We start from the raw sequence: 25,851 nt of genomic DNA, 5'->3' as shown, positions 1-25,851 counted from the left end.
TGTCTTGGAAAATAACCTGCACTGCTCTGTTTTTCCTGCAGTCCTGGAGCAGAGGATGACAAGTGTGGAGAGCATCCCCAGCAGCTTCCGCAGCATGCTTGGGCTCTTCGGGATCGAGGCAGCCATCGAGAACCTGATCAAAGTGCTGGGCTCGGGAAAATGAAAGGCAGCATTACTTACACCAGGTAGCAATTTCAAAAGTAGTTTTAATTAAGATATTGTGTTACACAGTCTATAATTTTATTGAATATAAACATTAAGTTATTTTCCATTTAGAAACCATACTCATAAAACATGCTATCTGTACAATTATGGCACGTTATATATAAATTGTCATGACATGAAAATAAATACAGCCATTTAAATACAAAAATGCCAAATAAAATAGTTACATGTACAGAGTGATTTCATTATAAATTTATCTTTCTGAATCATTAATGTACCAGAGTGGTTTATCTTCTTAACATTTTCTAGATACCTGGAAATTGTTAAAAGATCATGCACTGTCAAAATCAAGTCCATAAAAATCCATTTCATTTCACAGCTCTGTAAAAGTACAGTGATTTTTAAAATGACAAGAGAACAGTAAGAGACTCCTAGAACAAAGAGTTAAACAGCTTTCTCATTAAATTAGGGTGGAAGAAGACAATTTGAAGAGATTTCAAAGACATACAATGCTAAAAAACCCAAAGGTAACTGCATGAATTAACTTTGTTCCACAATGTGAGTGTTCAGAGAGCGTTAACCTAACCCAGAGAGGCCCATGACACCCCTGGGAAAAGGTGGGTAAGTCACCTCCTGCCCACTGCAGCACTTCCTTTTCATTTCTGACTGCCAGGAGGAAATTCCGGTAAATAACACATTACCAAACATCACATTTCACACATTCATCCCTGAAGAAACAAAACAGATCAGATGGATGTCTTGCCTCTCCCTTCACTTCCATCAGATGTGCCATGTGCCCCTCTGGGAACTGTCAGTGTTTCAGGAGTTCCTGCTCTGCACTAGCTCTGCCCCCCAACTAAATGACCGTATCCAAACCAAACCGATGGGACTGGAAGTCAGTCTCAGGTAGGGAGTAGCAGTTCCTGGAACCAAGAGCCCAAATCCACCAGCTCTGGGCTCTCAGGTGATAGGAAGAGCCCTCCATTCCAAGGCCAGACTTACTGGAGCCTCCTTGGCAGCAACCCCCTGCTCCATACAGCAATGGGGAAACAGGTGGAGAAACCAAGAACTAAAGCAACAGTCTGTTTATAATCCCATAAATGTAATAATCCACTATTTGATCACTGAAATAGTCTCCCACTGTTCTGGTAGTCCGAAAAAACCAACAGACAACAGCCTGGTTCCTGCCAGACTCCACAGCTGAGCAATGCCAGAGACTGGGTTTTGATGAAAGCAATTCTGCCTTGTTAGATAAGGCAGGCTCATTTCAAGTCTGGAATCCAGTACACAGGCAAAATTCATTGCTGCTTATCCTCTGACATGGAACTGGTTGAGCTGGTTTTGTGTAACCTTTACTTCAGTTCATCTTAGGTCCCTCCTCATTGCCTGAAAATGAAACTGTTTGCTCAGCCCAGACACTTCTGTTTGCATGTGAAAATGTGTAAAGTTACAGCATAAAAACCTGGAAATTTCCCAGCTGTGCAGCGTCCTTCCTTCCTCCTCTTTCTAATAGCTGGAGGGTTTCTGGGTTTGTAAGTAGCTCTCTCTCCCCCCAGGTTTTCTTTGGGAAGAAGGTGTTATTCCTGCAATAAGTGCAATTGCCAGCTTATTGCACTGTTGCAGTCTCATAGCTCAGGTCTCTGTGTTTCACTTTTCCTTGAGTTGTGCCAAGGTACAACAATGGGTTCCTATTTTTGAACTTCAGGTAAAGTGGAACAATTCAAAGGTGACACTGAGATCCCAGTATTAAATCTATATTTAGGAGTTAACCTACATGAGCCTGAACACCATTACTGGTAAGTACAGGCTGTATCCAGGTAAGAGCTGTTCACTGTGGCTTAAGGAGCATCTCTGCACCATTCAGGGGGAAAAGGAGCTGTAGATTTTATCATAGTATCCTCAGTTTTGGATATATCCTTCAGTCTCCAACTGAGGATCTTCCCCAAGGATGGCTTTAACTGCAGCACCTCCCCAGCCTTCAGCTGCACAGAGCACTGCTCACCTGCAGCAGTGACACAAACTCACCCTGGCACGAGACTGACCCACTACAGCTGCAAGGAAGATAATTGGATTCTTTTTTGTCACCTTTTTTTTTATGTCACTGAAAGCAGCTGCTCATGCCATGCAGTCAGTGGGGCATCAGTGTAATAATGCCAATGTTTGACACTATCTGAAAGACCTGAAATCATCTGTAAAATTCAGAACATCATCTTATAGGTTAATTTAAATTAGGCAAGAGCAAGCTGTGGTTTCACCTTCAGTAGCAGCATATATATAGGCAATAAAAAACCAGCATGGCAGGTGAGTTAAGCCCAGCTATCATGTAAAACTCAAGCTTACCTTTAACCCCTTGCACTTTGTTTCAGAAGATTTAGGTAGATATAAGGTGATCACACAACTTCTGGAGGCAGCCTGGTGTTCCTAGTCCATGCATTAGTACTTAAGTGTTCTACAGTGGGAGGGCAGTTCCACAGATCAGCCACTGCATGGTTATATTTTCAGTGGATTAATGCTAAAGTGTTGTATCAGGTTTTGCCAGAGCATTCCCTCCTTTAGCAGGGATGAGGGAGACTCAGCACAGGCTCCAAGGCAATTCTCTTGTTAGTAATCAGGCTTTCTATGTTAGTGCAATATTTCAGGAAACTTTTAATTCTGTGCTCTTTCAATTCTAAGGAAGTAGACTTTTCATATTAATTTGATCTGTCCTCTAGTTCCAAGGTATGGCACGTTACCTGTTCTGTCACATTAAATACATTCATTAAGGTTATCTAGGAAACATGTGGCTTAGTGCTATCCCAGGTCTCTGAGAAGGCATTACCCATTAGAAATCATTTCATAAAAGCAAAAACATTCACAGCTGAAAAATGCACTGAACACAATAGAAAAGAAAAAAAAAAAAATCACCATAACTGTATTCCAATAATCTTTCACTTTCTCATGTGTTTGAATAAAAATAACCTTAAGGGAATGGTTACACTTTATGGAGAACTAATGTGCAGTCTTCATTCTCCTTGAAGAGGTTGGACATAACGGGGTCCTCTTTGGCCTGTACATTCTTCAGGTAATAGTTGACTATTTCACCATCGAGTTTGTACTGGTGAGGGATGCTTTCGTAGGGCTTCAGGTCCAGGTCCAGCACAGAAACAGAGAAGGTGAATCTGGATTTGGATGTCAGTACCACAGGTCTTTGCTCAGAGCTGGAAAAAATAACCACATTGCACATCTGAGTCACTAAAACCAGTATTTTAAATTTATGTGTCCCCTTGCAAAAGTGACTCTAATGTTTATCTTAGAGCTTTCATGGGAGCCTAAGAAAATAAATTTCAGCTAATGTAGCACTTAGGAAACTATAGCTCCAGCTTAACCAGTCCTGATGGGACCTTGCTGGCACCTCTTCCAGTCGTTTTCCTTTCAGCTTCCACACAGCTGAAGTCAAACATTACTCTCACTTACTGTATTTAGTAAATCTAAGCTGTTTCTAGGTGGTGCATACAAAGCAAGAGCCTTATTAACCAGCAAAAGCAGAGAAGTGACAGTAACTCCTACTTAGGTTCAAGGTAATAAAACATTTAGTATGGGAACTGCTGTCCAAGCATGCTGAGGGATGGAGGAGGTCTGAAGGCAGCCGTTGCACAAGTCATGTCCATCACTAACACTTCACTGGAGAACTGCAGGACAAATGCAGAAAACAGCATTCTCTAAAAATAAAAGGACTCTGGTAAAGCAAAGCCCCCTGCAGAAGAACAGATTAGCACTGCTGATATAAGCCAAAATGGATAATATTGTGGCAAAGGCTCCTGCCTGACAGCCAAAACTGTCACCTCTTGATCATTGCCTTGGTTTTATTCTAACTAGGCCACTAAAGGCAACTCAGCTTGAAAAATCTCTCATATGGGAACACCAAGGCAGAAAAATTGTACCAAGTTAAAATCAAATACTAAGAACAGTCAATTCAAATTTGAATTTTTATAAGGGAAGAAATATAAAACTTTGATCCTTTTGATTAACTTAAAACTGTTCAGAAAGAGGCATTGGTCATAAATGTCTTAAATCAGAACTGTACTAAAATGCTCACAGCCAAATATCTGGACACACCAACCCACACCCCCCCCCTTTTTTTAAAGTGATTGAATTGCCTGAACAGTACAAACATCTCCAGTTTCTAAACAACTGGAGCCATTCTAAAGCAGGTACAGGCAGCTCTTACCATTCATCTTGCAGGCACGGGGAAAGGGCAATCATGATGGAGCAGTCCTTAGCAGTCATTGCTATTCTGTACTGCTGCACCTGTACAACAGACAATAACACACATTATCACTGATTAGTGTTTGCCTGAGTAAAGCATCCTGTTCCTTACAAAGGCAGCACTGCACTCCCTGTACCAGTATGTTGGCACTTTAAGAGCTGGAAATTCTCTTTGTAACAGAAGGTTGGCAGAAGCAGGTGCTTTTGCAGCATCCTGTATAAGAATCATGTTTATTTCCTGCAGATCATGTTCCTAAAGGCCAAACAGCACCAGTTCCTGCAAATGCTTCCTCAGTCTAGAAAGCAAATAAACAGGCTTTATTTTTCTCTCAAGAACTGGTGCTTACAGGCTTGTTGTTAACTGCTTCTGCTATAAAGATGCACCCTGGCAGAATGAAGAACTTTAACTAGTTAACAGGTACGGACCCTGACAAGCCTCCATCCATTATCCAGCCCTTTCAGGGAGACAGTGGTTAAGTAACACTGACAGACCAAACAACCCTCAAGGAAGTTGAGAAGTACCTTTGTTAATGCAAATGCCACTGTCCCGTCATCTTCCAGGGAAAGGTCCAGCAGCTTCTCGTAAAATGCTTCATTGTAAGGTCCATCTATCTGTAATGTACTTCTAAATAAATGTTAAAAGAAGATTTACAGACAGCCAAAATGATGTACTGGTTTTCAATGTGATCTTTCTTCAGCAGCCCAGATACTGAGAACAGCCCAACAACAACTGATAAACATGTCCAAGTATTATAACCCCTTGCCAACCAACATCACAACAGTCCCTGTTATTCTCATATCACTCAAGATTTACTGCTGCTGGGTTGTGTGGGGCTTTATAAACATGACTTATTCTTAATCCACTGCCAGCTCTGTATCACTACAAGAAGTGTTTTTTGCAAAAGAATGAGTAAGTTTCAAAATTTGTAGCTGGCTGCAGGAGTTCCAGAAGCCATGCTGGAAAAATATATATAAGAAATATATTTATATCTATTCTTATGTGTGTATTATAGTATATTATTTTTGTTCATAAAAAGTATAAACTGGGGGCATAGGCATATCTGACAGTGCCCTGCTCCAGACCATGTGCTAATGAGGGGTGTCCTGGCCTCCTTCCTTCCCCCTTTGAACAGCTGAGCCCCTGCTGAGCAGCTGAACCCTCATAGGGGGTTTGTCCCACACAAACCCCCTGCAGATCAAAGAACACATTTTCCAGTGCTCTGTTTCCTGTGTAACTGCACAAGCTGCAGCAACTCCTGAGTGAAGCCAGAGTGCCCTCGTGTGAGCACAGGAGAGGAACAGCACCCCAGTGAAGGCTTCATGTAGCAATTATTATTACACTAATAAGTCTTATTTGAGGGGAAAAAACCACAGCGGCTTGCAATCATCATTGCAAAACATCATTATCCCTGCAGACATGCCCAGCTGTGCAGGTACTGGGGCAGGAGAAACCACCCATTTTACTGTACCTTTCTGCAAATACACAACCTTCACTACTAAGAAAAAGAGCATTTTCTGTCTTAGGCTGTTGTCAACTTTCCACATTCATTAGTTAAAAATTCAGGCCAAAGTGACCAACATCAGATGGCAGTTCAATTACAAATTCAAAATGTGCAGTGCCGTGAAGGAAGGTTGTACCACACAACAAGAGAGAGTGTGCACAGAGCCAATCCTGTCCCCAGTCCTGGCTACTCAGAACTGAAAAGAAAAGCCATCAAGCCTTACCTCTCTTCGGGAAATTCCTCCAAGTACTGTTCAACTCTACTGTACAAAGGATAGAGTCCTTCAATATCCAGCATGTCAAGCATCTGAGCCTGAAGGGTTTTGTAAAGGAGACAACCCCTCGGTAAACCAGAGCTTTCCAATTTATGTTTACCTAGAAGAAAATGCATTTTAAAATAAGGCAGATACAAGTCTTAGCTTCAATTTGCCATTACATGTGCTTGTTCAAAAGTCCAAATACTTTTAATCCAGTCACAGGGAGGGGGAATCTTTAAAACACTTCAGTTTCCAAACACTAAAGTGCCAGGTGCAGGGACTGAGCTGCACATTTGAACAGCTCATCTTGGACAGCAGAATAGAGCACCTGGGATACAGCTCTACAGACCGTCTAAAAAAACAAACACCAAAACACAACCACATCCACTGCAATCTACTTGTTTGAGTCCACAAGAGAAATTTCTCATCTGAGTTTGAAGCCACCACAAATGCACTTGAACAATATCAACTGCTGACAGAATAATTTAGTATTTCAGTTCTGGGGTCTTTTTTATACATTTTAAAGAAATTTGTATTTGCTTTAGTTTCTCTAAGACAGCTCTGACACTACAACAAATCTTGGGCAATGATAAAGGTCTTCCTCAAAAGCAGAGTAAGAAGTGTGCTGTTTAGGTTAACTGGCAGCATTTTGAATAATTAGAGCTTTACAGAACTTATGCACTGAGGAACTAACATCATTTACAGTTTTCCAACTCTCACTTCCCATTCCTTTTCCCTCTGCTATTCAGACCTCTCTCTTTACCAAAAGAGCAGCTGCAGAAAAGAACATGAGCTGTGCCCTAATGAGGGCTGACAGGAGGGGCAGGGAAAGGCAAAGTACAGGTGTCACATAATAAACCAACCAAAGCAGCCCAACATCATCACATACAACATAAAATTCCCCACTCATTTGGAATACCTATGATTATTATCAGCTCAAACTGGTATTTTCTTCCATTTTTCCTCTACCACCTCCTGAATTCATTTTTACCCCCGTTATTAGATACAGTGCTCTAAGTGCTCACTACAACGTCATATTAAGAACAATTATCTGGCAGCTACACAGCTCAGAACTCTTTTCAAATACCATTAGAATTCCTCTGTTTCCATTCTCATAGCAGTATTAATAAACAAGAGACAAAGATCTAAATTGTTATATCAATTTCTGAGAAACCTGGTCTAGAGCAGAGTGTCCCTGCCCGTGGCAGGGGGCTGGAATAGGAAGCCTATAAAGGTCCTTTTCAACCCAAACCATGCTGGGATTCCATGAACAGTTAATTATTAACAGTTTTTACAAAATTATCCCTTACCATTTCTTACTAGCTCCTTATTAAAAGCACTTGCTTCACAGTAGCTTCTCCCTTGTGAAATGGGAACTGTCTTCATGTCACCTGCCCTGCAGGTATCAGTACTACTTAGTAGCGTCATGGTTATCACTTGGATTAATTCCTTAACAATTGTCCTTGTGCAGTGGGGGCCACTGACCAACCCATTGGAAGGGAAAAAGAAAGGTTTTAAGTGACGAGCAAGTTCGTTCCAGTCAGAGACACAGTCCTGGTCATCCTTACAGCCATAAATTAGTTCCCCATTCTGCAAGAAGGAAAAAAGGAAGTCTTTAGGCACGTCAGGAACTCAAATTACTCATACTGAGCTACCCAAAGTATCAGATTTAATATTTTAAGCACAGAAAAGTGTTATTAGCTTAACAGTCTGCATATAGACATACACAACATTCCCAATCTCTTACAAATTTGACATCTTAAGTTTGATCAGAACCCACAAGTAACAACCTCTGAAGGAGAACCAAATCTACCGTTTAAATCAAGTGCTACTTTCCCAACTTAATGAACTGTAAGGAATCAGAACAATACAGGTGAATGATACTTGACACATTTTCCTATCACTTCTTTCTGAATAATGGCAGGAGTGAAGAAGCACCATGTGAAACACCCTTCTTTTAGCAGCCCAGAATGGCAAAGGGAAGGCAAAGGGGACAAAAAAGGTGTGATAGCTACCTGTAACTAATACAAAAATAGGGCAGGTCATAGAAGTAATTCAAATAGTTGATTTAATATTGGAAATAAATTGAAAGAATCTTGTTTCTTAGAATTAATGTGAAAATCTCCACAAATCATCAGATACTGCTTCATATTATTCCTACATGAATGTCATGGAATACCAGTTTTTCCTTCCTCAGTGAGGCCTGCTGTGCCTTGGGCCTGTATCAGTGCTCTAATAGGAATTTTTTAAAAAGTATTTGCAGCAACATGCCAAGTTCTCCATCTTCTTCCTGAAACAGCACATAAAGTTTTAAAACTCTGGTCACCTTAAGAGTCCTTTCTTATTAGTTGATCCTCAGTGATTCTTTCCTACTAATTCATTCCACAGGGAATGGTCACAGCCCCAAGGCTGCCAGAGCTCCAGGCGCATTTGGAAAATGCTCTCAGGCACTGGGTGGGATTGTTGGGGTGCCCTGTGCAGGGCCAGGAGTTGGACTTGGATGATCCTCATAGGTCTGTTTCAACTCAGGATATCCTGTGAGTCTGTGAATACTGGGAAATTATTATTTATCTGTCCTAACCTAGAATCTAACTGAACTTTCCCTTTTCCTTCTTTTTATGGGGTCCAACAGTGATGGTGCTGATTAGGTAGGTTTGAAGTAAGATCTTGACTGTTTAGATGCTGAAGTCAAATTGTTTAAAAAACAAGGCAAAAAAAGCAAGCAAAAATTTTAACTGTTTACCTTAAATATTTTCAAGTTGTTCTGTGCCTCCTGTAATAAACTCTTCAAAGCAAAGTGCATTCTTTGTTTATTTCTAGGGAAAACAAAATAAAGCCAGGAATGTTTTACTGAATTTTGTATCACAGAATTTTATATTTATATTTTAAGAATTTTATAGCACAGCCTTTGAATGTTCACACCTGGCATGAGCACATACACTGGGCACATTATTCACACTGAGGTCACTGCAAAGGCAAAGTGAACTTCGGCTCTGAGTAAACGAAACAGCTGTTGGGTGCAATGTTATGCTGCAAAAGGCAGCTCTGATTGCTGAGATAGGTGTAAAGGGTTAGATAGCACCAGAAATAATCCCTGTAAAGGTCAGACAAGCCAGCATTGATCATCTGTAGTACCTCAGTGAAAGGCAAAGTAATCCAAGTAAGAAATCTGTCATGCACTTTGGGTTTTTTTTTGGCAAAAACACAGAATCCTTACCCTGAGAAAAGATCCAACGGGCAATATTTACTTGGTCGCTTCCATTTTCCATTGGCTACCTGTGGAAAACACAGAGCACTGCAGTTACCCACTCTACCTGGAATAGCTGCTCTCTCACTTTAACTGCCAGCTCTGTGGCACTGACATCCTGCCTTCAGAGGTCAGGGCATTTAAAGCCCTTTGAACACAAAATTCATGACCACTGTGGGTGTTCCTGGTCACTTTTAACTCGAGTCACTCAAACTGCATTCACAAGGGAGAAAGGTCACACTAAATCCCAGAGAGTTACAATCACACCATTTCAGAGTAACAGCAGCCACAAGTCCATGAACTCTGTGTCTGTTACGGGCTGTTTGTTTTAAGTCACAGAATGCACTTGGTGAGCTGATCTGGGAAGGAAGTTCCACATCAGAATTTAACCAATCACAGCGTTCATAGTCCCCAAAGGCTGATATTGTATTTGTTTGCTTCCAGCTTCCCACAGAACTTGTTCCATCTCTCACTAAACAAATTCACACCCAGCGACTCAGCTGTGTCTCCACCTACCAGCTTTAGTCATATCGGAGATTTGAGCAAGTTTCAACAGGAAAGCAAGCCTGGAACAGCAAATAAAGCACAGTACAGCCAAAGCAAAGCAGGGTGATTTAATAATTACCTTTAGATGCTGATGCATACAGTAACGACACACCTTGTGCTTTATCTCCTGTGAAACATGGCTGGAAAAAGGGATGAAGCCACACTTTGGCTAAAACAAAAAAAAAGAAGATTGTAAATATAAATGTCTCTCTATATAGAAATAGAAAGGCACACAATATGCAAAATCTTTCCAGTTAAAGGAAAATTTTGAAAAATAATAAAAAGATTCCAGCACTTAAAAACTGAATTACTCCCAAACTGCTGTGGCCTACAAAAAACCTAGTAACACCTAGAAATTTCCCAAGTTTCAAAAGACTGGGAATTGGAATAGGGAGGGAGCTATTTCCTCCTATGAGTCACAGTGAAAGCAGTGAGCTCTGCCTTCCCCCACTGCTGCATTCCTCAAAAACTGCTGGGCACAGTGTGTAGTGAAAATGGCAACAGGCGGTGAGGCTGCTGTCCCCCTGCACACCTTGATCTCGATGCAGAGGATGGGCCGGTGCTCGGCAAAGCGGAAGGTCTGCGGCCGCGTGAGGTCGGGAAGGCACATCGCGTAACCGCTCAGCGTGTCCATGTCCTTGTCACAGCGGCACTCTGGGACAGCAGGGGAAAAACAACACAAACAGGGAAATTAGGTGTGGGGATGTTTGTTCACTCTGGAGCAGTCTCGTTCGCCAGGTGGGGCGTGGGAACAAGCGTGGAAGGACAGGACACACAGTTTATCAGCTTTAGCCAATTATGCACTTGCACAAATTTGCCCTCCCCATTATCAACGCCTGGTTTCAGTTTCCTCAAAACTGTCCCAGACACATGGAGTGTCCCAAGAGCTGCTGTTAATGGCCAGCTCCCAGCTCATACCAAGAAAGGTGAGGCATAGAACAGCAAGGAAATGGATTGGCCAACAACAGGTAAAGTGACTCAGTGTATTTATTCAAAGATGTGATCTCCTCTTTGCTTACTAAGCATCACCTACCATCCCTCAGCTGAGTCAAAAGGATCTGAAAACTGGCAGGAATGTCACAAACTTAAGAGGCATTCTGCATAAAAACCCTTTAAATAACCTCTCTCCACATGCATCCTTTGGGGCAGAGAAAAGTCTGAGAGATTTTAGTTCCAAGTTAACAAGAGCATATACTTCCAGATTTTCAAGTACCTGTGTTACTAAACAGATGCAGGACACACATTTCTGCTACAGTTTCCATTGCTAAGAAAAATGCCCACTCTGAAAAATATATTGCAATAGAAAAAATAAATCTCAGAAACCAAAGCCTCAGGCACCAGCCTGCCATGCCATACTGCTTCACCAGCATGAGCAAGAAGCCTTCTGTCTCCAACAAAATGTTGAGATTTGTTTTCTTTTTCTAAATTTATGCAAAAGTACATCCTTCACACCTTCACAGCTGAAAGCCACTTGCCAAATTAGAAAGACACAAATCTGAAGTATTAGAGAAGCTCCTTTGCATGTTACACAGGCTTATGTGAAGGGTAACACTGAAAGAAATTCTTTCCTTGAGGTATAAAAAAGATTCCTGTAAAAAATGGACAGTGAGATTTGTTGTTGTGAAGCACCTGGACACTTCCTCACAACAACATTTCAGTGCCCAGCAGCTATGGACACACAAAGCTTAATTTTGACAAATAAAATAAATTCTATCATTCACTTCCACTAGAGCATCACTGACTTTCTAACTTTTATTAGACACTATTAACTTTCCTTGCTGGCTTCTGGCACTGTGGAACTGCTTCTCAAACAGGTGAGGAAAAATCAACAATGGAGTGTCCTATGCTCACTACATGTAAATTAATTCCATTTTTTTTCCTGGATCAAAGCACTGACTACAGTACTTTAAGTATTTATGTTCAAGAAGATTTACTAAACCAGGCATTTCTGGCCATTCTCAGGAACATCTGGGAGCAAAGCACCACAAGGGCCCATCTCTTTGCCCATTTTAGAGCTATCAGATACTACTTTTAATTCTAAAACACAACCCATTTTTTCCACAACAAATTTTCAATTTATCATTGTCTAAGTATTAAAAAAAGGTTCCTTATATTCTGAAGCATGATGCTTTTTTACTTTAGAATAAAGGAAAATGCTTTACAGCTTGAGGAAGCCCCCTTTTAATGCCACCCTTGGCACCTACCTGGCCTCTCTGGCTGGATTTTCAAACAGAGCTGTCTTACGAAGTCTAAAGGCAGTTGAATAATTTCCTATTGCAGGGAGGAAAGAAAAGAAGACATTTTAATGCAAAAATTAATACCTAGTTTGGGAGTCTTAAAATGGAACAGCAAAGTTCAGTGGGTTACACAAAGTACACTGAGCTATGCAGTCAGCAGCTTCTCCCTCTGATTGTCTGTGAACACCTCTACCTGCAATCACATGTAACACCTGCTCCACTATAAAAACCAAGAACTGATTTAAACAAATGCATGAGAAAGAGCATTTCCAGTGCAAGCTTAATGTGTGTGAAGGAGCCTGCATCATTTTGTCCTTTCCACAAATGAAAAAGTCCTGTCTCACATCCCACCCTTCCAAGGCAGACCTGTGTAACTCAAGTTCCAGGTGAAACTGTAACTTTTTCACTCATCTGATGTTCAGTAAACAAGATCTGGCTGCCCTGAAGAACAGAGCAAGGGAAAAGGTGACCTCTGACTGCACAGACACCTCAACAATTTATATGAACTAGGTTTCTCCCCTTGTTTTGCAGTTGGTCTAAAAATCTTTCACACACACCCCCCTCTTGCCTCATACAAGGCAAAGAAATGATCACACTTTTCATCAGTAGCTGGAAATAGCCAAATCACTGAGTACAATCCAATCACCTCATCAGCACAGAGCAGGATCCCTGTTCTCATCCAACAATTCTTGTGTGTGTGTATCTTGCAAACCCTGTTAGTTCCTTTCACTGGCACTCAGTGTTCCCCCAAACACTTCAGTGTTTACAATGCATAAGCCATTTATTTTAAAAACAAAACATTTACCCCATGGTGAACATAGTTCTCCCCAAAGAACTGCTTCATCACATGTTTTCCAAAGTCTACAATGTTTTGCAGATGGTGTAGGATTTCCTCTGGAGTCTGGAAGATAGAAATGTAGTAATTGAATTCTGAAATAGTGATGAACAACACTCCAGAACACACACACATCCTGGTCAGTGATTTAGCAAATAGCTTAATTGCTGAGCTTGGTAGGTCAGTGCACACTGAAGTTAAACAGACTTCAAACGTGCTAAATTTGTTGCCCTACTGCTGCCTCAGGGGCTGGGACAACCAGAAAAATGCTCCGAAAACATGATTCTTCTTAGGTTTCAGGGAAAAAAGGAGAGAGAAAGTAACAAAGGTGCAAGAGGGGGAGATTGCTCAAGGTCTGCTCTGAGCATTATTCTTAAAACAGCTCAAAGAACTCCAGTGCCCAAAGAGGTGCCCAACATGCCTTCCTGCCAACAGCTGCAGTGCAGGAGAGGCTTGGAGTGTTACAAAAGTGCATCATGGAGATTGGGAAGAGAATGGCTGCAAAGACTGAGCCATATTCCAAACCTCAGCATGAACAGGTGCAGAGCTTGCCATCTGTCCCAAATCCTGCCCCAGACAATGAAAAATCATACTCTATGTGAGATTCTGTAATTTCCTAAGGAAACACAAAGTTCTTCTACAAGACAAAATGCCAAGCTGGAAAGGAAGCTCAGTGAGCACTGGAAGCAGGACAGGGACAACTGCACAGTCAGACTTGGATAGACTCCTGCTCGTGGAGAGGGAGCAAAGGAGCTTTACAGCAATATTATCCCATTCCCAGCACTCCAGCACACTCTGGTTCCCTGCAAGGTATTTTATTGTTACAATAGAAAACCTCAAAGCTACTCTGTCCTTTTGAACACACAAAAAAAACCCACTTAAATCCTCACAGTAAGACTAAGTGGAGGAAAAGAAAGTGCAGCACTTAGGGACAGAAAAAAGGACAGGACTTAGAGAGGAAAAACAAGAGCAGGAGGAAAAAATAAAAACAGAGCAGAAAAAGAGAAAATAAAATACTAGAGGACAACACTCAGACACTGCCAAAGCCTAGAGAAAGGAAAGACCACATCTAGCACTAATAACAAATGAAAACACAGCCCCTCGTTTAACTTACACAAATTCTGGGTGGGGAGAAAGAACATTACAACATCTCACCAGTAACAGAAATCTCACCTAATTCCCATTTACAGATGGTTCTAACCTGGTTTTCTGATGTACACAGCACCCCAGGTTTGTGTTTTGTTTGGTTGGACTCACATACATACTGAGAAATAAGCATTTCATAAAAATTTATTGCTGCCACTTTTACTACATGGAAAGACTCACCAGTTTAAAATATCAATACAATTATAAAATTATAAATCAATCTTAAAACACCTTTTAAGAGCAAGTATGTTTGATGTATCTAAATGAAACAAAAAACACAACTAACAGGCTACTTGAGCATCACCTTTTAACATCAAAAACCACTAAGATGAAAAGCTTTTGAAGGACCCATCATTACTGCCAGCTCATTTACCAAAACTCAAATACACTTTATGCAATTTTTTAAATTATTTCATGCAGACTATATAATATACTAAAATAGCAATATGCAATTAAAAGCACTCCATGAGTCCTTACACTTGACTTTCTACTCAGGCAATGCAAACCCCACAGTTACATTATTGAGATTTCTCAATCATAACAATAAAGTTACAATTCACAATAAACACCACCTTGTTTAACTACTAGATTATCTAATCCCAAATTCATAATTGAACAGATAATTAAAAATACTAAGCAGCATCCAGACTTCTTTATCTTTCCCAAAGGACCTGAGTAGAAGACACTGAGACCTATTTGTTCACATCTGAATTTCATTGTGTCTTATTAGAGAATATTTTGCTTGAACTGCTCCCTTCAGCATTGTTCACCTTGAATGACTTGTGATCTCATGCACAGATACAGAACACTTTAGAGCCTAACTCATCTTGCACTAGTCAGGAATACAAATTACTCCTAAAAAAACCCATTTTCTCCTATGTCATTGTTGCTATGTGTGAGTTCATCCTAAAACTCTGATTCTCCATGATTTATTGTTTGCTGATCAGATGATAAAATATTTAGTCTTCTGTTCTGCTCCAAGAAAAAGCAGTCCTTTAAAAGAAATCAATCACTAGAATAAGTAAATATATTCAAATTACAAAACCTTCTATTTAGAGGGAATTGTGTATCACAAGGTCCAATGCAAGACAAATGCAGAACACTGGAGCCAGCTTTCCTCAAAATGCAGCACTGGAACATGTATCACCAGCCTCCATGCTGTGGTGGGTAACTGAAAAGTCACTTCCTAGCTTCCTTTGTGACTCTCATACTTTGTCAATTTTTTTAAGACAATTACTACACAACCATCTCTTTGAACTTCAAAAACTTTTTTAAAAGGAAAAAGGACAGACACTCAGTGTTCTGTTTTCCTAAATAAACTGCAACAGACTGATTTTTTACTTAAAGTTGTGGTCTAGGTCTCTCCTGCCATACTAAAAATTGAGATAAGCACTATTTCCTTTCTTGTGAGGCACTGGACTCCACTGTTCTTTTTAACACTAAACATTATCTTGGGCTAGTACAGAAGCACAAGATACATTTTTGAAATCCTGCCAATATAAGCAGCTCAAAAATCAACTTGAATCATACTTTAGTTTTACCAGACCTTTTTTCAAGTGAAATAGTAACAGAAAGGCCATCAAATAACTCACACATATGCTGTGTTCATTAGTTTTGCCTTCCTCTACTTTAGCAACTTCTCCCTTGTTAAACTGAATGCTTTTCACATTCATCTTTATGATTTAAGGCATCAAAATACCCTTTCTACATGTTTACTCATCCTTGTTTCTTTTTTCCTAAAATTAAGCACACACACCAGTTCTCAGTAGAACCACAATGCTTTTTGTATTTCCCTCATCAGAACATGTCACTGTGCCACTGAACCTCACAAAGCCGTGGTTCAGGAGCTGCTGTAACTCAAACCATTCTCTGTATCTCTCAGGTAACACACTCTAAAGACTCCTGTCAAGGTCAAAGAAATGAAAGAATTTAAACCTTGTGCTCTCTTTTATTTTTTTTCCCCTTGGAACACTGTGTTTATGCTCCACCTTTGGTTTTTGATCATTTTTTATCCCTGTTATAAGAAATTTAAACCAATTCACTTCAGCTCCTTCTTTAGTAGAAAAACCTTATTGTACCATCGAAGAAACTGGGAGATTGTGACCTGCCATGTTCTTTTTGTTACAAACAGGACACTAAAATCACCCATTGACAGAGGGGATTCTGTGAATATTTCCTGTCTTTGTTCAAATTCCATGGCTTTTTAGCTACTGAACAGGTGGTCAACAGCAGACCTTTACCATGACCCCACGTCCTGTGCTGCTCCTGTTCTGTCCCACCTGGCTACAGTCAGTAAAACTCCTTTCTTCCTCAGCATCTCTGCACTCCCATCCATGGCTCTGGAACACCAGTGCTGTCTCTGTGCCACAGCTGCCCTTACAGAAAGCTCTACCCTCTAACACAAGGCAGTCTCACTCCCTGCCCCACACAGAGCTCTTGGTATCAGCACTCACATCATCTTAGTTACATAAGACTAACCTCAAATTTCCTCCTGTTACCAAACCCCCTGAAACACAGGCACATTTCAAAACATCCCCTTATTCTTACTCCTGCCAGTCACAGCTCTTTCACAGGTTTCTTGTTTCTTCTCACACTGGCTATTAGTTTACCCAAAGGCTTTCAGCAACAGGACATGTTTAAATCTTACCTTATTCTGGTTGGGGGGGAACTTCAGGAACCGCAGCACCACACAACGCTGGAGGAAGATAGGAAAGAATAGAGTTTCATTAGCATTTATGAGCACAATTGTCTGATTCCCCAATCTACCTCTCTGAGAAGAAGAAAAAAACAAAAAAAAAGCACATTTTAGATGGTTATTTCACTCAACTTGAAATCAAATACACCAGCTGAAATCAAACACAGCAATGTCTGCTGCCAGCTTTGCCATCAGTTTAACGAGGCAGCCACACTGCACTTCCAGTCACCAAATGCACCAGAGCACTGCTCTGAAATCTGGACCCTGGCACTTGTGAACAAAAAGCTCCCAAAGGGGAAAAGAGACACAAGGCCCACTCCACTTACAGTATCAGCACAGCATTAAAAATTATTAAGGAGACACTATTAAGGAGACCAGCAGCAGCTTCACAGCTGTGTTTTAACACTAAACTAAACCCTGCTACTTATGAACTTCCACAGAGTAAATACACAACACAAGAACAAATATAGGTTTCCAAATATTTTACCTTAAAACCATAGAAAAACTCATTAATTTTTGTAATTTTTACAGTTTTTTATCGATTTTGTAACAATTCAGAAGCTTGAGACTTTACATATTAAAATCAAAGTCTGACATGGTGTTAAGGAACCTGCAGCCTTAAAAGGCAACACACAGCCCTGCCTCAGGCTGGTCAGCCTAAATATCTGATCCTCCAGATATTTACTCCCACTGATTAGTTCAGCCTGTTCTGGTGTGAAACAACTGGGCCCCACAGAATGTAGAGACAAACAGTTATTTTCCAGAGTTATCTCTTAGCCACTCTGTCTCCATTTGGACCTTTCCAAGGCACACCAAAAAGGATTACATTCCATTTAAAGCACTGCCACAGAAGTACACTGAGATTCTCTGACTAAGACAATGCAGACAAAACATCCCAGTTGCAGTTCCGGTTTATGAAATCCAAGCTTCTTTCCTACCAAATTACCTGCCATTAAAAAACCTCCCATAGCATGACAGCACCAGACCTATTCCGTATTTCAACACTGAAAGCTGTCTCTGGACAGACTGAGGGAGAGATCTGCAGATATCTTTAATTACTAACATGGAGAGAAAGAGCAGGAAACAAGTGAAACTGATGACAATGCGACATCCAAAACACTAACAAAACTAGGTCCAGGTTCAGACATTGCCACTGAAACCCAGACACAGCCCCTCCCAGATCTGAAAAGTCTCTCAACCATCATAAATCTCATCGTTCACCCACATCTGGAAAACACTCTCACATAAAAGGACACTTTGCTGTTGATTTGGCTTGTCCTGCAAGATGAGTGTCCCAGCAGCAAACTAGATGCTACCAGAGTGGTAATTACAATCACCTGGACTTGACAAGGTTCCTGGTGCCACTTCCTCTCTCTCTCTCCCATTATGCCCCACACATGGATAACAGAGCCCAGACCTGAGGTAGTTGTGTGTGCAGTCTGTTATTCTTAGAGTGTTTCAACCATTTGGATCTCCTGCTTTAATTATTCATAAGCAAGTGGATCAGTGATGGAATGGTCTGATTATCACTTCTAATCCATTCCGAAACATGATTCTGTAGTCTTTCAAGATACATTTATCTTTTAATCAGTTCCCAACCAAGATTCTGACCACTTCTCTGGAAAACCTGATTGCTCTCACAGGACTCAGGACAGTATTTGTTCATCACCAAATCATTTCTGATCTGGCAAAATGACCAAAATTATAATGACAAACAAAGAACATGTTGCTTGTCTAAAGATGTCAAAAGGAAACACAGCACTGTTCAAACAAAATTTCACAGATGCACTTAAACCAGCCAGCCCACACTACACTTTAGTTAAGACTATTAGATGATTAGAGGAAATTATTAAAAAAAAAATCCACCCAAAAAAACCCACACAAAAACAAACAAACAAAACCCCACACACACACACAAGAAAAAAAAACAAACCCACAACACACAAAAAAACCCCACACCCCAAAAATCAAAAACAAACCTAAAAAAACCACCAAAACCTTCTTTCCTTTTTGGGAGCAAGTTCTCAGCTAGATCCATCCCTTTGTGCATTTCCATACCCAGTTCCACAGCACCAAGGTTAACCCATCAGATGTCACAGATGCCAACTGCTTCAGAAGTATCACCACCAAAAATATTGGCCCACATTTTTCATGTTATTGCATTTCTGATTCACTTGACTGGTTCTTTACTTGGAACTATTGTAGGTGGTTGTTGCCATGAGGGGGTTTGTCAGTTATCTTAAAACGCCTTCAAGTTTTTATATTTACAGATTGAACACCAAAGATGTGCCATGCTTATCTGTTCACACAAGAATGGCCCAAATGCCAAAGAGAACGGATCCCTGAAGAGGTTGTCACTACTCCTTAGCACTTTGAGAATCAGATCAAATAGCACCTAATGTTCCCTGAATTTCATTCTCCACAGTCAGTGGAAGGGCTTACAGAGCTGCCTAACACCACTTCCATCAAGGCACTATCACCACCAGAGTATTTAGTTAGCTGGGTAACGTTCCCAGAGAGATAAAAAGATTAAAAAAGCAGGCTGCAAGGGAAAAAAAAAAAGAAACAATGCATGGATTTAGCCAAATGTAACACATGAAACATTAAAAGACTTCACATCTTTTGAAGTAAGATAAGTTAGAAAAATAATGAATTCAAAGGAAGAATTCTCTACAATTTTTTTAATCCTGCATATGTTCAGTCTCTAGTTAGTGACAAAAGACTAAAAATAACCAACCCATCAGAACATCAAACATTACTGCTCTTACTCTCAAATAAGGAATTTAAGGACAACTCTCACATGACAGCACAGCAGCTTTACAGCAGATAATAATGTTCTTAGTGGCTCCAGGACCATACAGGGGCTACAACAACGACCATTTCCAATTGTTATGGAAAACTGAAAACAAACACTAGCAACAAGGATAGCAAAACTTGCATCTCTGAAAACACGTCCACAGGCACTGGGCCGGAGATGATGTAACCAGAAGTGTTCCAGAGGAGCTCTATCCCAAGCCACAGCTTTGGAGTCTGCAGCCTGAAGTTCACAGCCCCACCAAGACTTCATTAGCACCCTAAACAATTGTTTGGGTTAGAGCAGAACGAAGTTAAAGATTGCCAATGAGGAGACAAGAAGCTGTGGGAGGAGCTGTGAAAATACTCAAAGAAGTCGGTGGCATCACAGAACCAGAGGGATATGAACACACACAGCTCTTGTGCTCATGTGTCCTGGGAAAAAACAGTGTCGTGGGTTTAGTCCCCAAAAGCTTACCTGCAAGAATTTTTATTCTCCGAAGCAGTTACTACAGCTATTGTATTAATCTTACTCAATAAAATCCAAAAAACAAAGTAATCCTTGGTAGCTCGGCCAAAATATGACTGGCATCAATCCAGGTACTTTGGATTAGGCAGTAGCATTATGAAACCAGGATAAAAGCTTACATTTGTTTCTTTGAAGCTTGGTGTTTGATATTGACCTTATTATATGACCTCACTCTCAAAATGCAGGCTTCTTGAACTGGAGAGTTTTTAGAAGTTAAACACAACTGGGGCAAATCTATAATCTTGATATTCCCCTTCAGGGAACAACCTCGTTTGCATCACTGAGGGGTTTTTCAGGTCCCTTGTTACATCAGTAACAAAAATCTGTATAAGAGTTGGTGGCACTGAAAGAAATAGCAAAGTTTATGTAAAAATTAGCTCAACTGCTGGTAAAATTGCTTAGAATTACAAAAAGATGTGTGTATTCCCTCTGTTTTTACCACCTCTTCTCACGTGGGTTTAAAATAAGCTTCTTTACAAAAATACAAAGAATTAGCCTGTCCAAACACAAAGCCTGGGAAACATCAGCTTCTCCTTTTCCAAATAAGCAGGTTCACGTCATTTGTTATTACTCTATTATTATTCTAAGCAGCACACATTAACTGCTTTTGTCTGGAGGCAAAGCACTACTCTGACATCTCCTTCCACACTGGAAAAGATTCTCATCGTGTTGATTCCCAATATGCAAGATCTACTGGCAGAAAACAAAATACTTTCAGAAGCAACTTTTTAAGTTGCAACAGGAACTCCACCCCTCTTCCCACACTCATCATCTCCCTCACTCCACACAACCTCATTGCTGGAATTTTTAAATTCCAGCATCTAAAAACTCACCAGTATTTCTGTGAGCACTATCTGCAGTTTTACATCACAAAGTTACCTACCTGTTGTTTAAAAAGGCAAACAATACAGAAACAAAAAACAAACCCACAACTTTCTTTTAAAGTTGTCCATACAAAAGTTGCAAGTTTCCAACCATAAACATAAGGGGAAGCACCCTCAAAGACTGGTAACAAATCTCTCTCTGCAATTCTTACTCTACTGTTGCTTGCAACTAATTACACACACCAACAACAACCACTGCCAAAGGAGATGAAGGTACAAAGTCAAACATTTCTAGAGAAAATAGTGTTTGTAAAGGCTCTCAAATTTCTTTACAAAGTAAAAACTGGTTATTTAATTCACTGTTTTGCTGACCCTGAGGAGCTACCAAGAACTCACCAAACACAGCTCTAAGGATGCCAGGCCTTCTACCACTGTGGACATTCAGTGCTACCTAATCATCTTGGGTTTACAGCAACGTACAGCAACGACACCTACAGAAAGGACATTCTATCTGATTTTCAGTCCAAGGGAGGAAGACAAACTTAACTCAGTGATATGCAAATACTGATTAATGACAGTTCCAATGGTAATCTACATGAACTATGGAACTGTTTAGCTGATATTAAGCTATTCCTGCAGTAGCACACTGGAAGTTGCATGCAGTATATCAACTAAAAAAAATAATCTGACTTTTTTTATTCCAAATCGGCATCCCACAACCCCTTCAATTCCAATTCCAGTTTGAGGGATTTGAACATCCCTCAAATGCAATTTCTGGGAAGGAGAAAAATGGACAAAGAAATGTTATCAACAAACTAAGTGCTAGAAAATTTTGCAGCTTTTAAATGAAATATACCTGGTAATATCATATACAATTGTTTTCCAGCCCAGTTTTGCTCTGTATAAGGTGGATAAGATCACACAAAACAAAGTGAGGAAAGCTACATTTCCTGCCAGTATGGAGGAAGTTTAGCAATTGCTCACACATAATGCAAAGAAGCATTCAGAAATTGGAACAATACTCTTTTATTTAGCATAGGAGTCCTTGAAGAACAATGGTTTTATTTCTTAACATGAATAAAGGATTTCTGGCATGGCATCTGGCTTGACACCATTCAATATGGCAAACCATTATTTGAAAGCAAACCCCTCATGACACTTGTTTTCTTTAGCACAAAGCTCATGGCTTGCATCAGACTTCAGGTGCTCATTCCATTTTTTTTTCTGCTTGGTTATAATCTCAATTCCCATGAGAGTTAAGCACTACCTCAGTTTTCACTTTATAGCTAAGCTTCTATAACCTTGCAATACACAGATGGTACCAATTCTGAGAGAATTTAATGATTGTGCTCAGTGAGAAGGAAATGTCTGCCCTTCAGCCAAACCAGCTAATCAGAGTACCTGAAACGATATCAAGTGATACACCCACTGGTACCAGGTGGAAACACACACCAGAGAGAGAACAGGATGAATAAACCCATTGATGCCTGGCCCTCAGTGTGCATTAGCACTGTCTGGGTAGCACAGCACATGGCCCTGACATCCTTGCTGTGAAACAAGGAAAAAATGGTCCTTAACATTTAACAGCGTATCAAATACCTCATCCATCTGTCAAAGAGGTGAGTTGTACCAATCAGAACATAAAAACACATCCTAGGCTTCCTTCCTTTAAGCTGCCCTAAAGCCCCCTCTATCAGCAACACACACTTCCCAGCATTAAGCTGCCGAGTCATCTGATGTTATGTGAGGGAAACCAGGCGTTCCAGGAAATCATTAATGAGGGAAGGAAATAAAGAGCCAAAAGAGCAAGAGGGATTAGAAGAGAAGTTAAATAATGAAATGGAGAGTTAGAACAAGTGAATAATTCTCAGCATCCAGAACAACTCAGCTAGAAGGCACCTAAGCAAGCCTTGTGCCCCCTTGGAATCCAGTGACTGTTCCTTCCGGAGCAAAAGCAGGTCAGGGACAACAGTCCAATGAGGTCAGAGCACCTCCTTGACACTTTATTCCATGTCACAGACAAATACACTGAGGCAAAAGGAACAGCAACTGAAAAGCTGGAAGGGAGGAAAGAACCAAAGGAGTGAATAAAATAGGCTCTTAGACTGAGCACTCCTACACAGCTTTGGGTCAGCCAGGCTGCTTTATCCAAAGCAACAACCCACGGCTGCCGTTGACTGAGGGCAGATACAGAAGCAGCACAGAAAAGGCACAGAAACTCCATCACTGCATTACAAGCACTTACAACAGACACGAAAAATGTTTTCAAGATAACAACATGATCTTAACTGCAAAAAGAACTCATTCAACTTTGAGCTAGCACTGCACTCAAACAGAAAAAACCAGGATCATTTTTAACCAAGGCTCTGCATTCAGAGCACCCTTTCAGTGCAGAAACTTGGTAAAGACAAGAACAAATTAAACTCCACTGATACAATATGGATGGAAATCCCAATACAGAATTAAAACTCCTTGATGTTGACTCAATCTAATAACTTGGAAGAAGCGTGTGTCAATAAAAAGCTTCACAGCTAATTCACAGAACTGGAAGTACTTCAAACTTTTAATTCTTTGTTTATAGTAAAAGCTTTGTAGATTGTACTCAAGTAGAGTTAGTCCAGTTAGTTATGGCATCAACAGTCACAGTGTACCTGTTTAGCCAAAGAACCAAATTTTTCATCCACTGACCATAGATGTGTACCTAAGTATCAATTAGCCAAGGTCAATATAAGGAATCATACAGTTTAATACAGGTGTCACAAAGAGTCCCAAATTCCAACTCAAACTGGTGATTGCCCTCTGTTCCTAAAAACTCCATTGTTGTTTACAGCAAGACAGGCATCTCTTCCTTTCTTTTTCACTGATGACACACCCTGATCACATACTTGGCTTTTTCAACTAGTTTTCATAGCTGCTTCAGTCAATTTGGGCAGAAGCTCCTCTACTTGTTTACAATAAGTAAATAAATTTTTTTAAAAAATGAAAAGCAATTGCAACTAAGAAAGAAGGACTCTTACCTTTAGTCATCAAGCTGTCTTCCTGTCCTTTTGTCTAAGTAAGCAACAGGTGTGCAGGTGTAGGGCTTTACCTAAACAATGTTTAGACACTGCTGAGATATGCACACACCCAAAAAAACAATGCTGGAGAAGCCAGGTCAAAGAAATACCCTATGAACTTAATCAGAGCAATATTCAGAGAAGGTCATTATTAATAAACTGTCATATTTATAACCACAAGAACAGCAGAATTTCCCTAACTGAAGATTATTTAATACAGGAATCAGGAGCCTGTTCTGTATTTCCATGAAATCAGGACATTCATAAACATTAATGGGGAAAAAAAAAACAATCAGAACACAACAGAACAGAAAACAGAACACGACTGAAAAAAATTTGCTTTATAGTCAGGGATCTGGAATTTTTCAGGAATGACTTGGAAGTTTGGGGGGTGTCAGTACTTACACAAATTTTAATAGCACAAAACAGATTCCGGCAACTCCACACAGAAAAACAACAGAAGAAGAAACAGGACACACAAGTTTTTGGACTTGTGCAAAATGACATCATCAGAAAAAGCACCTTGAGAAGATTCTCTCAACAAGGCAGCAATTAATAATCAGCATCATCCCTTTTTGCCAAACAAGACCAGAGGAAAGCTGCAGCTAACTAAGTCATTCCAGACATAAGCTTTCCACTCTTTCAGCAACACCCTTCTGTCTAAATACGCAACCCTGTCCTCTCTTCAAGTAAGTTTATTGCAACAAAACTGAGTTTATCATTATTCTTACAAACAAAACAATCAACCAGCCACAGGAAAACTATTTCATAATGCAAAGGCGCTATGAGGAAAAATTATCTACCCTGATTTGACACAAAGCCCCATCTCATAAAGTAGTTACTTCATTTCAGAATCCCAAACCAAATCCCTCTCACCCATAAGCAGAAAGTGACTTTCTGCACATGCTTTGCAGCCATCATAATGCAGATGCCAGCAGAAGCAGCTACAGATGCAGTGAGATCAGAGACTGCTGCTAAAACACAAGGTATCCCTCTCTCCCAGCACCTCTGCTCACTACAGTCCCCTGTGCAGCCAGGGAAGGATGCCTGCAAAAGCAGCACTGGTCTATCACACAGAAGAGACAGATATAATTTGTTTACTACAGGCACCAACTTTGAGATTCTTCTGCAAGCTTGATTACCTGGCTTGACTCCCTCATCCAGTCTCCTCAGCTATACCTCACTAACCTTCTCCACCTCCCCTCCTTCCCCTTGTCCTATTTGTAAGCTCACATATGCTCTGGGGATGGTTTTTGTATTTACTAATTAAGTCTTGTATCAAAACCCAAGGATATCTGCTGGAGCTGCAAATATTCCAAGATATGAAGTAGACGATCACTACAATCCAAGCATCTAAAGACATAAACCACAACCTTTTGCAAACACATGCCAAGGTTGTTCTAGACCATCTCACTGAATAAAATACAAGCTGGGGGAAAAAGCCCTCCTATTTTCCACCTTTCTACAGTCACCCTGAAACACAAATTTAATGTTCAAATGTATTTTAAAATTAGGTTTTTGGTTACCACAATGTCCCAACACACAAGCTTTAAAACAGAGGCCAGGAGGAATGTACATAGTTCATCTCATAAAGCAGCGACTGCAGACTGCAAGCACATGTTTCAACAGCAAAAGGAAATCCAAGTTATTATTCCTAAAGTTTCTTACACTACATTCTACAAACATCTACTGAAGCCTTTTGAAATGAAATGCTAAGTGTGCCCATAAGAGCAAACAACTGATTAAAGTGCAGAGCTCCAAAGGAGGATATCCAG

General features: G+C 40.4%; 2 protein-coding genes across 5 annotated transcripts in view; one reads left to right on the top strand and one right to left on the bottom strand.

Annotated features, from left to right (window-relative positions):
- CENPP (centromere protein P) overlaps positions 1-434 on the top strand; it is a 111,815-nt gene extending 111,381 nt beyond the window's left edge. Inside the window, exon 9 of the mRNA XM_085073032.1 lies at positions 42-434. Within this exon, the coding sequence (XP_084929158.1) occupies positions 42-163 (122 nt within the window). The 3' untranslated portion in view covers positions 164-434. The remainder of the gene's footprint in view (positions 1-41) is intronic.
- The window catches only part of IPPK (inositol-pentakisphosphate 2-kinase), a 49,911-nt gene continuing 24,246 nt past the window's right edge, over positions 187-25,851 (bottom strand). For 3 of the 4 annotated variants that reach the window (XM_085073020.1, XM_085073021.1, XM_085073019.1), the window contains 12 exons: positions 16,827-16,874; positions 13,004-13,099; positions 12,166-12,232; positions 10,494-10,615; positions 10,041-10,130; positions 9,386-9,444; positions 8,912-8,984; positions 7,479-7,758; positions 6,136-6,286; positions 4,933-5,035; positions 4,373-4,452; positions 187-3,362 (listed from right to left, as the gene is read on the bottom strand). In XM_085073020.1, the coding sequence (XP_084929146.1) occupies positions 3,137-3,362; positions 4,373-4,452; positions 4,933-5,035; positions 6,136-6,286; positions 7,479-7,758; positions 8,912-8,984; positions 9,386-9,444; positions 10,041-10,130; positions 10,494-10,615; positions 12,166-12,232; positions 13,004-13,099; positions 16,827-16,874 (1,395 nt within the window). In that variant the 3' untranslated portion in view covers positions 187-3,136. Of the gene's footprint in view, positions 3,363-4,372; positions 4,453-4,932; positions 5,036-6,135; positions 6,287-7,478; positions 7,759-8,911; positions 8,985-9,385; positions 9,445-10,040; positions 10,131-10,493; positions 10,616-12,165; positions 12,233-13,003; positions 13,100-16,826; positions 16,875-20,315; positions 20,520-25,851 lie in introns of those variants that run through there. The other variant, XM_085073022.1, reaches the window with a different exon arrangement.

This window comes from Lichenostomus cassidix, chromosome 12 (assembly GCF_008360975.1).
Source record: "Lichenostomus cassidix isolate B80296 chromosome 12, HeHo_3.0, whole genome shotgun sequence".
Lineage (NCBI taxonomy): Eukaryota > Metazoa > Chordata > Aves > Passeriformes > Meliphagidae > Lichenostomus > Lichenostomus cassidix.
The sequence above is the reverse complement of the archived record's forward strand: the minus strand, read 5'-3'. Positions and strand labels throughout refer to the sequence as shown.